Source organism: Neovison vison, chromosome 6, assembly GCF_020171115.1.
Source record: "Neovison vison isolate M4711 chromosome 6, ASM_NN_V1, whole genome shotgun sequence".
In the NCBI taxonomy this organism is placed as follows: Eukaryota; Metazoa; Chordata; class Mammalia; order Carnivora; family Mustelidae; genus Neogale; species Neogale vison.
Genome location: NC_058096.1, coordinates 69,312,887 through 69,327,251, shown reverse-complemented (window position 1 = coordinate 69,327,251; position 14,365 = coordinate 69,312,887). Strand labels below are relative to the sequence as shown.

The following is a 14,365-nucleotide window of genomic DNA, read 5'->3' as shown; positions in this document are numbered from 1 at the left end:
AACTAAGCCTTTTTGTAGAAATTGATAGGCATGTTTCAAAATTTATATGAAGAAGAAAGAAGCTAAAACAGCCAAAATTATTTTGATAAATAGTGCAAAATAATTTACCTTGGTATTTATTACCATACTTCACCCCACTGTCTTGTGTTAATGATGGATTACTAACATGCATATTCAAGCATTGTTTTCTTTTGGAGTGATAACGAATTTTAAGAATCTACTCTTATTTTCTTATTTAGTAAGTTGTAGCCTTAGGTATTTTTGTCAGGTTAATGAAGCATAATCTCCATTCATTAAAATTCACCCTTTTTGAGTATATAGTTTAATTGTACAATCCTTCTTCTCCTTCCACCAGATCTTAGTGACCAATAACTTGATTTCAGTTTCCATGTTCTATCTTTTCTAGAATGTCATTGTAAATGGAATCACATAGTATGTAGCCTTATGTGATGAGTTTCCTTTAAAAGGATACTTTTAAAATACTTTAAAAGGATACTTTTAAGACTCACCTATGTTATAGCATAGGTGGGTAGTCTGTTCCTGTGCTAACCTGAATAGGCTGTTTTATGTTTCCCAAAATTTTCTTCCGTGTATACTACCAGATAGGGTGAGCCACAAGACCCATTCTCATGTGAAATTTGGAGGGCAGAAGTAAAGCAGCAGCCATCTTATTTTTTATGTAGGCATTTTGTAGTTCCCACATGGTATGACTTACCTGCTGGCTCACCTTTCAGGGCAGGGCAGCAGTTGGGCCTACATGGTTCTACCCTTCCTTGCATTCTCCTTCAGCTTCTTTGCCTCCTGGGTCAAGTATATGTCCAGCAACCTGGCAAAAGGCAACTTTTCTCCCAGGATACTCATATTATCAAAGCTGGAGACAGTGAGAAGTGACATGGGGAGTGACATGGAGTCAGTCCTCATGGATTCCAGCTGTGTCTTTCTGTCTTCCACTTTCCACCTATTGTCCCTTTCTAACTGCCTATCCTGTGAACTTCAGGCTCTTAGGTGCGGAAACAACAGCTTCGCGGAGACTGCTTAAAGAACCCAGCTGTGTAACAGCAAGTCCCTGTATACAAATCGCTATATAAACATTCAGAGATGCCCACGAATATCCAGTAGTTCTGCTTCTCTAACTGAAGTCCGACACAATTTTGCATTACTGAGTAAATAAACACCCACTGTATGGATGTACGGCTTGTTTATCCATTCACCAGTTGATGGACATTCGGTAGTTCTCAGTGATCCAGTTTGGGATCATGAATCCATAAAGCTGCTAAAAATGGTCACACACAGGTCTTTCTGTGAACATATTACTTCAAAACATGGTATTTATAATAATAGCATGGAGGACATGGGGAGATAGAGAGGAGCAGGGAGTTGGGGGAAATTGGAAGGGGAGGTGAACCATGAGAGACTATGGACTCTGAAAAACAATCTGAGGGTTTTGAAGGGACAGGGGGTGGGAGGTCGGGGTACCTAGTGGTGGGTATTATAGAGGGCATGGATTGCATGGAGCACTGGGTGTGATGCAAAAATAATGAATACTGTTATGCTGAAAATAAAAAATAAATTAAAAAAAAAACTAAAAAAAACAGAATATAAGAAATATAAGGTATTTATAAATATAAGAAATATATTTATAAATATAAATGGTATTTATAAATATAAGAAATAGCTAAAAGAGTTCAATATGACTGCCATTGGAGGTGAAAAAAAGAACAAAGGGGTCTGATGTTGATGTTTTACGTTTGAGACCCTTACCATGATTTATAAAAAACAAAAACACTGAATTGTACACTTTAAAAAAGTAAATTTTATGCTAGGTGAATTATAGCTCAATAGAAAAGTATAAAAGTACATGATAATATAATAAACAAACTCTGCCAACATATAATGTAATATCAAGTTTTATTTACCTTTTTTCTTACAATATGCTGTCATTCAAAATATACCTCATAAGTAACTCATGCATACAGTAGGCACTCTATAAATATTTTGATTTAATAATTAGGTATTTTTAGAATGACTAAAAATCCTGATGTAAAATCCCAATTGGGCAGTGCATAATCCCATTGTAGACAAAATATATAACTTTACAATAAACATTTTTATAAGAATTTTCCCCAAAGAGGGAACACTTACAATTTGGAAATTAAAAAATAAAGAGTAAAAAGCAAAATGAAGCACAATACTAACATATTTAGCCAATGATCCCTGGATCAGTGGTGTTCACAGACCAAGGGTTACCTGCACCCCGTGGCCTTAAGACCATCTGAAATTAGCATATACCTAATAACCTCTTAACTGGAAATACTGCAAGAAAATAAAAGCAAAAGTCTGTGAAACTTTTTAAACTACACCCCTTACATGAAACCAGGAAAAAAATTTACACTCTTATTTTATTTTCCAATTTTAAAAAAATCAAGGTTTTTCATCTTAAGCAGCAAGAATGATCCGTAAATAAGCAAGAAGTCACTTTTATAGAAACTATGTTAAATTCTGTGGAAAATACTTTGGGAGATTAGTTCAAGAACCTTGGTCCAAATATGAAATAAATTCTTGCCTTATAGGATCTTCCAGTGTTTACCAAAACAAAACAGGCTATGACCACATAAGGTAAAGCATCTTCTAAATCCTTATTTTGGGTTAGCTTTATAATTATGAACAGTCACTCCAACCTGAAAAAAATTATAGCACTATTATGATAAAGAAAAATTAAAAGCCACCAAATGCCTAACCTTAGTGGAGTGCCTGTGCAAACCTATAAACATACTCAAATGCCTTGATTGCTCTAAAATGAAAAGTCTACTAACTATATTTTTCAAAAACTATATATAATCCTATAAAAATTTAAATATGTGGACTATAACAATACACAAAAATGTATATATAAAATACTATTAAGTGAAAAAAACAAAAAATATAAAGTGATTACAACCATGTAAAAGTAAATATATTATAATAACAAAAACTGAAGTGAATTTAAATTTCTAGAGACATAAATAGATTCAAACATCCATTAGGGGTTTTTCCTTGTTATGTAAGATTATAACAAAATAAAAAAAATAGACCATTATTCTAGATAAAACTATATTCCTGAACAATAAATACTGAACTGCATGTGAACTCCTAAAACAGAGATTTTAAAAACCATGACTTACTACATTTCAGGTGTGTCCTATGGATTGAGATCAGCCCACATCTGCTGATCTTCATTTTACAAAACCTCTGGCAATGTGTACAATTATAACTGCCCTTCTTAAACATAAGAAGAAAAAAATTTAAAGCACTGTTCAAGTAAGAAAACCAAGCAGCATGCTAACAAAACCTATCTACTTAATCTGTTTTGCTCCTACAAAAAGCTACTAACAGAGATTTTAAAAAACTAATTCTATATACATATTTTACATAATATATTTTGCTATAAATATTTTAAAGAATGGCTTTTACATAATTCTTCATTTTAATTTCAATAGATATCTTATTGATTTAATCACAAATTATGCAAATGCAGTCTTTCAGATTTATTACTGAAAATTATTCTCTCCGTGGTTTAGAAAATGGTTAATTTCTTGGATAAAACATAGCATATTTAGAAGTCCGAAAGCCAAGTAAATCCCTTATTTCATTTCGGAATTTTGACAGATCCTGGCGTAGTTCATTTAGATTTTCCACGGTTGCCTGATCTGTACTTTGCATCTTCTGCCTCATGGACGTCAGGTAACGATGTACCAAGCAGCACATCACTTTTTGGTAGTTCTCATCCCTCTTTTGTTTCAGATTTCTCCATTCCTTCAAAACAAACAATTGCATGGTATGAACAATGGACATAAACCATATTTAAGTGAGGTGAGTTTTTTTTTTAAGATTTTATTTATTTATTTGTCAGAGAGAGAGTGAGCACATGGAGGGGGAGTGGTAGGCAGAGGGAGAAGCAGACACCCTGCCATGCAGGGACCCCAATGCAGGACTCAGTCCCAGAACCCTGGGATTACACGACCTGAGCCAAAGACAGATGTTTAACCGACTGAGCCACCCAGGAGTCCCTAAATGAGGTTTTTGTTTGTTTGTTTTTATGAGGTGGGTCTTTAAAAAATATTCACAAACACATGCTTTATTAGACTGTATTTTTGGCTTTAAGTGTTACAAAGTAATATCCAACACTTATTTAAAACAAATACAGCCTGAACATTTGTTTTATTCATTCATCTGGATGCTTTACTTGATTTAACAATAGTCTTAGGAATCTTCGGTTTATAGGAAGGATTAACAAACCACAACCCACAGGCCGAACATAGCCCACTTACTATTTTTTTATGGTCTGTATAAGCTAAGAATGGGTTTTACAGATGAATATTTGTAATTAGTTTGATGATAGGGAACACTAATTTTGAACCCCAATTAAACAAAATGTTATTTATTCCCCAAAGTGGAATTCCATTCTTTATATCTGTATTACAAAAAGTTATTAATTAATATTAAATTGTCAATTTCACCAATAAAAATTTTATGGATGTTTGTGTTCTTTCTTGTTATATTACTTGTTATATTCATATAACATTTTTGATTTTGTCTCAGTCTGCAAAGCCCAAAATATTTATTATCTGGCCCTTTACAGGAAAGGTTTGCCAATCTCTGGTTTATAGCAACATGTATTGAATTATTTATGTAATGAGTAACTTTCAAGAAGAACTGGAAAAATATGAGATGGCTCTAGTAGTCAATCTTTATCTATGCTGACAGAATAGGTATTCTAAGTATTTTCCATATTTTAAAACTGTGAGATAAGACTTCATGAAAAAAAAAAAAAGTATAGCTCTCTCTCTCACATATTGAATCCTTACTTTACGTAGGATAATATGCCATGCATATGCCATGCATTAGGGATATATGAGTGAAAAAAAGTAGACAGTCCTAGGCCTTAAAGAGGCCTAGGACATATTTACATTTTAGTAAACATCTGATATTAGGAACTGTTAAAACTTCCAAGTTGCAATTTTAATTTCTTACCTTTAAACTGTTTTGACGTTTAACCTTGCCTTTTGATGTATGAGAGCAAATCCACTTACTGAGGCTACTAATCATATAGCAAATAGTCTTTGGTGAAGGAATGATGTTGAAAGGTGGGGGTAATGTACATTTGTCATCAAAGTAGCTAAGCCATAACTTTGCTCGAGCAAACTTCCATTCTTTGTCCTCATGATTCTGTAAGAGGAAAATGAAAAAGTAATACAGAACATGAACACACACACACACGGGGGAGGGGAGGTCAGAAGGAGCAAGGGAAAGAGGCAGAGTGGGAATGGGGGGGCAGAGAGAGAAAGAGAGATCATTTTAAACTGTCCCAATGTTTTCATACTTTGTATGTAAAAATTTGGTTCAAGATTTTTAGTTAATATACATTACTTACATTTTAAAAATCTATATTTAATTTAAAAATAGTACTAATTCTTGATTCTTATCATCTTTGGTTGCTTTATCTATTGCATACATTTGGTATGACCTGAAAGAATATGAAGTTTCTAGAAGAATGGACACTTACTGCTATCAGCTGGAAGCTCTTATGAAGCATTGCCACCAGCAGCTTGGTGAGCACAATCACAACCACAACATTGTATGTCCCAACAATAACTGCTCCAACAAAGGACTGCAATTCCTCTCCATAACTAAATCTTGTGACAAAGATTGCCACATGTGCTAAAGAGAAAATATACCAGAACAAAGCAAAGCAAGTGCCAATGAACCTGTAAAGACAATTACATTTCTGTTTAAAAGGAAATTAAAGAAATTAATTAGCAAAAATGAAGAATTTGTTTATACCAACATTCCACAGAACACTGATAATCTAAGAATAATACTTTATAAAATGAATGAGGTTGAACCCAACTGTACAGATATGCCTTACCTTAAACAAAGAAACAGACTCAAAAGGAGGATAAATTATTTTTGTTTGACCTCTTACTGCTTTTCAACAAAGCAGCCACTAAGATATTGGTAATGCCTAATTCAGTGTTGCCACTCCTCTGCTCAAAAACTTCAAATGGCTCTCGCTCTCATTAGCCCAAAATCCTTACAAGTATCAAAAAAAGTCCTACATCTCCTACAACTTTCCCTCAGCTTCCCTCCATCCATCCACACTGGCCTTCTGGCTTTTCCCTGAACTTGCCAGCCACACTCCCATCTCAGGGCATTCGCCTTTGCCATTCCCTCTATCTACTAATGCTCTTCCTCCAGCCATCTCCTTCAGGTCTTGGTTCTTCGTATCTTTACTTGAATGTCATCTCTTGTGGGGCCACTCCCCAGTGTCCCATCTAAAATTGCACCCTCTCACACATATATCCTCCCTGGCCAAAGCTTTGTCTCTTTAGCCCCTTTTATTGCATAATATACTATACTTTTTTTTTTCTCTTTTTATTGCCTATATCATCTAACTATGATATAATATAAGCTCCATGAGGTAGTTTTGTTTACTAGGACTTCATTCACTCAGCACTTCGAACAGTGTCTGTTACACAGAAGGTGTTAAACAAATAGTTATTAGTCATTTAATCTTATTCCTTATATAAGATAACATGTGAATATCTAAAGAATAGTTGGTACGTAACAGAAACACAACAAATGAGTAATTCCACACCCCTTCTCCATTATGTTATTTTAAATTGAGGGGAGGTATTTTCTCTGCCTCACAGTTGACTGTCCAATTTCTTATGATACAGCATATCAGAGGAAAAAAATTGTTGAAGTTCTAATGATTCTCAATTCTAGTGACCTCCTATTAAGTCCTGAAAATACAAGAGATTGTTTTGGCTGTAACAATGATGGACAGTTGCTACTGACATTCACTATAAGATGGGCAGAGATGTTGAATGTCTTGCAATATACAGGACTGACAGAAAACTGTCCTGCCCCAAATGCTAACAGTGTGTAAAATGCCATGAGCTCCTCCTTTAAAAGATTACAGTGGGGGAAACAGTGTAGTATCTTAGGCCTATTAATTACTTAAGATTCTATTTAGATAAATATAACCATCAAATGATTCATGAAAAATAAGTATTTCTTATGAGAAAAGAATGTCTTAAAGAAAATGTGAAGTTCTAATTCTTTAGGTATTAATTCATTCATAATACAATAGAGAGAAATACATTTACAAAAAATTTTAAAGGACACTCACGAATGGAAGGTATCATTGCTTTGCTGTTCACAGAAGATGCCTACACAGTCCTTCTGTTCTTTTGGGGTATAGCCTTTATCATACAGTTGTGTCAGTCCAATAGTGAAAGAAAACAAAACAAGAAGGAACATCCCAAGAAATTTTCCAAAATCTTGTAACATCTGTCCCATTGAAATCTGTGGAATATGTTATATAGCTGTTGGTTAAAATTATCAGGAAAACAAAATATTAAATATAAAAGACCAGACATATGACCCACAGTCTACTCCTTTTATGCCATCTGGTTAAGATAATGTCGTACCTTTTATAAAATTTTTATTTTTATTTATTTATTTTTTAAAAAAGATTTTATTTATTTATTTGTCAGAGAGAGAGAGAGCACGAGAGCGAGCGCAGGCAGACAGAGTGGCAGGCAGAGACAGAGAGAGAAGCAGGCTCAAGGAGCCCAATGTGGGACTTGATCCCAGGATGCTGGGATCATGACCTGAGCAGAAGGCAGCCACTTAACAACTGAGCCACCCAGGCGTCCCAATGTCGTACTTTTAAAACGTTTTAAGTCTTGTTGCCTAACAAAAAGCCATTCTAAGCATGCTATCACTCTGAGTACTGGATGGCACATTTCTTGAGTCTGGACCAGGTGTGCAGAGGACATTGCTGTGATGAAGTTAGGGGCTGAGACATGAGATTTAAGAAAAACCTAATTTGCAAGGAATAAAAGGAAAATTCTTTGCTCAAGCCTAAAGAAGCTATTTATAGCTTCTTAAAATTTACAAATATAAAATCATATGATAAAAGTATTTTATTTGATTTTTGTGACCAATTCTAAACCAATTCCCAAAAGATAGCATTTTCTCTCCAGGATTGCCCTAATCTCTTTTGCCAAGGTGGTCAATTTTCTTTCATTTTAGGTCAGTTACAAGAAAAAACTATGTGCAAGCCAGAGAGTAGGTCTAGTACATTGGTACATATTATAATGTACACATGTGAAGTGCATCTAGAAGCTTCATTCAAGCCTAATTTCATTGTCCTCCAATACTCCTTAAAAATCTGGGAAATAGGTACTTTTCATAAATTCTTGTTATTAGCATACAAATTTGAAGAATAATTTGACATTACCTTTTTGACCCAGTAATTCTATCCCTTGGAATTTAGCCAATAGATAGGAAATATGCAAAGATGTGTGTATATACAAGGATTTTCACTGCAACACTGTTAGAGGTAGCAAAAAAAATGAGAACATGCTAAATATTATTAAAAAGAATGAAGTATGTCTCTATGTGCTGGCACAGAAAAATGTCTATAAAATATTAAGTCAAAAAAGCAGGTTATAGAACAGTATTATAACATCTTGTTTCTAATTTTTTAAAGGATAAATCAGGTATATATTTTCATATAGACAGGATTTAATATGCACAGGAAAGTTCTGTAAGTTTACACGAGAAACTGTTAACAGTCCTTATCTATGGAAGGTAGGAGTAGGGATTAGAAGGCAGACTTTTTTCCTTTGAATTTTCTTTACTATATGCATTTATTACTCTTATGATACAAAAAATAATGTTTAAAAGTAATCCCTCTTCAAGACTTACTGGTCAACTTTATAGAATTAATTAAATCCAGCTTCAAATAAAATGTCTCATTGCCTCAAACCTACCAAAATAATACATGCCACTTACCAATGATACAAAATGGTAATGACAAGCAAGAGGCCAAACCCCTCTAACCCACTAAAAGTGAACCAGCTAGTTAAGCAGAAGAGGTGTGCTAAAATTCTTTAGGCACACCACAAGCTGCTGACCCAGACTCTGCAACACTGGAAAGGTCCAGTACGCCTGAGGTGTACATGTGATGAGGCCATATGGTCCTTTCAGGAGTCTTGTGCTTCCCTCACCTCCCCTTGCAAAATTCTGAGAGAAGAAATAGAGAGCTTTTAGATTCACAAGTTTGAAATGTGTGAAAAAGAGAAGAAATACACTTCCTCTTAGTCAATGATAGCTTTATACTGAATCCCCTTGGAAAAGAATTAATTTATTCAGACTGGGAGTGCTTAGATAAAGCCGTGCCATCCACTACAGAACTTGATAAGTTAGGACAGTAAGAATGCAGAAACTGCTTTAGATAACTACGAAAAGACTGCCTTTGAAGAAAACTTGGGCACTGTAGGTAAATAGGGTTTCTTAAGAGTGACTGTGTATGATGTTATAATTTTAATTTAAAAAATTGAGTCCAAAAGAGAAGCCTGAATTTAACATTACTAAGTTGTGTTTTTTGGGAAGATTTATTTATTTACTTTAGAAAGAGAGCGAGCAAGGGGAGGGACAAAGGGAGAAGAAGAGAGAATCCTTAAGCAGACTCCCTGCTGAGCAAGGAGCCATACACAGGGCTCAATTCCATGACCATTATTAGATCGTGACCTGAGCTGAAATCGAGAGTCAGACACGTAACCAACTGAGACACCCAGGCACCCCAAACATTACTAAGCTTTAAAGGGTAAGTATAATTCAATTTCAGTATCAAGATGAACAATATTTAACAACAACAACAAAAAAATCCACAAACTTCAAGGACCGTTCTTTAAAAGCATATTAGTTCTGACATAAGTTGGAAGAATCAGTACTAGTTACCATGGACATCCCTGACGTTAGCACTAACTGAGTGAGCAAGCTAGCCCAACATGCCTGTGAAAGGCAAAATTCAAAAACACTAAATCCATTTTAATCTGAGGCAGATTATGAGGCTTATTTATCTGTAAACATAATAATTATGCTGTCGAAAATATTTGCTTAAACTTAGCAGTTTTACTCAAGAAATAGGAAAATTAAGAAATGAAAAGAAAAAGGTAATTAAAATATCAGTACTGAATTTTACATAGAGTTAACACTGCTACACACTGAGAAAAATATATACATCCTTCCTTGTAATCAGAAAAATGGAAATGAAAGAGGACTACTAAGATAGTATAAATTAGCACCAAATGCTATTGAACGTGGTGAAACAGTGTGCTTTTTATACTGCTTGTGAGATAAAAAATTAACACATTGTTTTGCAGAGTAACAGAAATACTGAGGCACTATAAGGATCAGATCTTTTGATATGTTAATGTTCTTGGAGAGTTATCCTTAGGAAATGATTTAAAAGAGGCAAAGTCTTCTATACAGAACAGCATGTAGAACAGCAAAAACAAGCCAAATGCCCAATAGGGCAAAGGCTGGTATCATTAGGGTTCATAGCAAGCGTTAAACTATAAAACTTGCTAACAAAGCAATAATAATGACAATCTCTAGTCATTCTCCTTCCAAATCTTTCTCCAGAAAAATCCATAGTTTCCTGTCAAAAAGTTCTTTAAAAAAAAAAAAATTATTTATTTAAGAGACAGAGCGCAAGAGCAGAGGGACTGGAGGAGTGGGAAGGAGGAGCAGAGGGACAGAGATTTCCAAGCTGATTCCTTGCTGAGCACCAGCCAGGCGTGAGAGGCTCCATCTCACCATCCTGAGATCACCACCTGAGCTGAAATCAAGAGTCAGATGCTTAACCGATTGAGCCACCCAGACATCCTCCCTATCTAAAAGTTCTATCGAATCAAGCATTCATGCTCCAAACCTCCTTTGCATGTATGAAACTGTTCAAATTCCTGGCACAGAGGCCCTCAGAATCCAGCCCAGTCTGTTTTTTCAGCCTCATCTCCCCAACGGCTATCCACTGTCCAAGCACAAAAGACATCCTGTCTTATCCGAGCACACCATGCTTTCAGGACTCCACGTTTTCACACATGTAACTCTCTGGTCTTCACCAGGCAAGCTTCTCATCCCTGTAAGGCCCAGATCAAATGTCACCTTCTCTAAGCTTTCCTGACTCTCTCCAGACACCGCCTTAGTTATGCTCCGAAGTACTTTGTTCGTAATCTCTAAAATACTATTTTTCACTTTATACCAACATGTAGGTTTGTCTCTTCCAGCAGTCTTTATGAGCAGGAACAATGTCAGTAAGCTCCAGAGCCCAGCATATTAGTTAAAATGTTGAACACATAAATACATTTCATACAACTCTACCATTTTCCAAGAGGTATCCTATATTCTTATTTACCTTGCAGGATGGGAAAGGCTATCTCTATTTTTTCCAAGTAACAAACTGCAGCTCGGGGAGATTTAGTGAACTGTTCATGGTAGCAGAACTAATAGATGACAGAGATAAAATTCAATTCTACCTCTTCTTCTAACTTCTTGCAAGAGCTTTTCTGAAACATCACTTTGTGGTTTGGGCTTTTTTCAAAGATTTTATTTATTTATTTGATAGAGAGAGAGAGATCAGAAGTAGGCAGAGAGGCAGGCAGAGAGACAGGGGGAAGCAGGCTCCCCACTGAGCAGGGAGCCCGACGCGGGTCTCGATCCCAGGATCCTGGGATCATGACCTGAGCCGAAGGCAGAGGCTTAACCCACTGAGCCACCCAGGCACTCCCACTTTGTGGTTTTTATCTTAGCTCTCCCATTAAAAATTTGGGGCTATGTACAATTAAGAAGGATCTTGTTCTTATGTAACAGTTCCCCCACACAGCAGGGCTTATTGAATTAATGCATGAATAAATATCCTCCAAAAATGTAATTGTTAATTAACATTTTACACCAAGTCTTTTTTTCTAACACTGTGAGCTGGGCCTTAATTTCCTGACCTATAAAATAGATGGTCATATGCTACAACAGACTTACTTACCTACATGCTATTAAAAATTTGCCAGACTTTACCCCAATCTATTTAATCAGTATTTCTGAGGGCAGAACTCAGAAATGAAGGTTTCACATGCTCCCCCAGTGATTCTGAGACTCACCAGTTTGGGAGCTCCTAGACTACATGACCTCTAAGTTTCCAGCTAACTATAACAGTTAATGCTTTTTCTTTCTTTCTTTCTTTTTTTTTTTTTTTAAAGATTTTATTTATTTATTTGACAGAGAGAGGGACAGCGAGAAAAGGAACACAAGCAGGGCAGTGGGAGAGGGAGAAGTAGGCTTCCTGCTGAGCAGGGAGCCCGATGCAGGGCTCCATCCCAGCACTCTGGGATCATGACCTGAGCCAAAGGCAGACGCTTAACAACTGAGGCACCCAGGTACCCCAACATTTATGCTTCTTAAAAGAAAAATGTCCATCTCCAGTATACCCTAAAATGCAAAGCACCTGAAATCGCTCTTTACTTAACTCATTGCAAAGCATAACAATATGACATTTATGTCTTACAGACTAGTAAGTCAAATCTAATAATTATCCAGAAAAAGCCAAATAATTCCCTAGGAATAAAGCATGCATTCATGTGTCAGACACTACATTTACTTCCCAAGTTTCCCTGTATTATGTTTCAGGTCTGCCACAGTTAATTCCACTAACTAAAAAGGGAATGGAAGAATGGATCTAATCATTTATGTAAAACCAATCATGTGTCAGGGACTCTGCTATGAGACGCATCTTATATATCCATTTACTGATCCATTTAATCCTCACGACAATGACAGGCAACCTGAGACTCACACAGATGAAGTAACAGTAAGTTACAGAGTAAGATTTTTGAACCCAGTTGGTTGGTCCTGTCTTGTCCTTTCTGTCTTATGACCCAACTACAAGTGCTAAAGGTTGTTTAATTCATTTGAAACATGTGGATGAACCAGAAGAATTTTTGAAATCTGTAAATTATTAAAGCCTACCCGAAGAAGTATTATGCAATAAAAGTTAAGGAGGGAATCATGTTACTCTGCAGCACTGGAAAGAGAGGGGTGACTTAGCAGAGTGGTGAAGATCATTAGCCCTGGAGCCATAATCACCTGGGCTGGAAACCCAATTTAACTATTGCCAGCTGTGTGACCTTGTGCAAGTTACTTAATGTCCCTATGCCTCAGTTTCTTCCTCTGCAAAATGGAAATAAAAGAGTCTGCCTCTCAGAACAATTGTGAGGATTTAATGAGGTAATAAATGTACATAAAGATCTTGGAATAGTATCCACAGTAAGGGCTCAAATGTTAACTGCTATTATTATAATTCCCGCCTTTATTTTTAGATTCTATCTTCATGTCTTTTTTTGTTAAGATGTAGAACATTACTGATTTATGCCCAACTATGACTCATATCTGCTGAAGCATATTAGCTGGGATCCTTCATAAAAGCAGAAGAGCTAACTTCAACGAGCTGGTTGGTCTCTGGATTCAGACTCAGGTTTAGGTCTTGACTCTACCTCAGTCTAGTTCTGTGAACCACTGAACCTCTCTAAGCCTTAGGTCCCCCATTTGTAAAATGGAAATAAAAAACAGCAAGGGTTGTGATGAGGATTAAATAAGTGAAAAACAGCACAGTGCCTGGTGCACATGAAATGTCCAACAAATGTGGTCGCTGAACAGATTTTGCATAAGCAGCTCCAAGGGACAGCTAGGATATTGTCCTATTTCTCCACCAGCTTTTTTCTTTTCACGCACCAATCAGCACTTGTTTCTACCCAAGCCCAGTCTAACCAGTTTTTCAATTCAATTTGACAAACAGTTAGTAACTAGTATGACCATGCAGTGAGTAATGTGCCCGCAAAAAAAATATATATATATTTTCCATCCTCAAGGACTATTTAACTTAGAAATAACATCATCTAGAAATTAAGACAAGCTAAATTCTAACTGCCTTACAATAAAGACAAGCTTTAGGAAGTACTCATTAGAGGTTCAAAGTATCAAGTTCATTGGATGGAGTTATTCATTAGCAGGGGAGCAGGAGTGCAGGAATGGATTTTCCAGTGGCAAGAGCCCTAAAGTTGGCACATGTTCCCTTCTCCCTGGGATGCCCTAATCCCACCTCCTTCCCACTCATCTTTCAAGACTTAATTCTAGTGTCATCTCTTCTGGGAAGTGCCTTAAACTGAAGTGACTGCCTTTCTGTGAGCTGTCTGTGACAACAATTACCACTGTAAATGTCATGCTTGCCTGTCACCCTCAATGTACTGTGAGCTCCTTAAGGAGCTATTGGAGCTTATTCATTTTAGTATTCTCAGTGTCCAGTACCTATCAGCACTCAATAAATGTTTGTTGAATAAATAAATAGAATTTCAACAAGCAGAGGAACAGCTAGGGCATTCTAAACAGGGTAATAACATAAACAGTGACATGGAAGTCGAAGAGCATGGGCCATGTGTGAGATCAGTGACTGGTCTTGGCCCAGATGGAGAAGAATTTCACT

At 36.2% G+C, this 14,365-nt stretch overlaps 1 protein-coding gene across 4 annotated transcripts in view; it reads right to left on the bottom strand.

The window, feature by feature from the left end:
- Positions 1-1,891: 1,891 nt before the first annotated feature.
- The window catches only part of TRPC1 (transient receptor potential cation channel subfamily C member 1), a 73,182-nt gene continuing 60,708 nt past the window's right edge, over positions 1,892-14,365 (bottom strand). For all 4 annotated transcript variants that reach the window (XM_044251535.1, XM_044251537.1, XM_044251534.1 and 1 more), the window contains 4 exons: positions 7,172-7,347; positions 5,543-5,744; positions 5,011-5,205; positions 1,892-3,792 (listed from right to left, as the gene is read on the bottom strand). In XM_044251535.1, the coding sequence (XP_044107470.1) occupies positions 3,565-3,792; positions 5,011-5,205; positions 5,543-5,744; positions 7,172-7,347 (801 nt within the window). In that variant the 3' untranslated portion in view covers positions 1,892-3,564. The remainder of the gene's footprint in view (positions 3,793-5,010; positions 5,206-5,542; positions 5,745-7,171; positions 7,348-14,365) is intronic.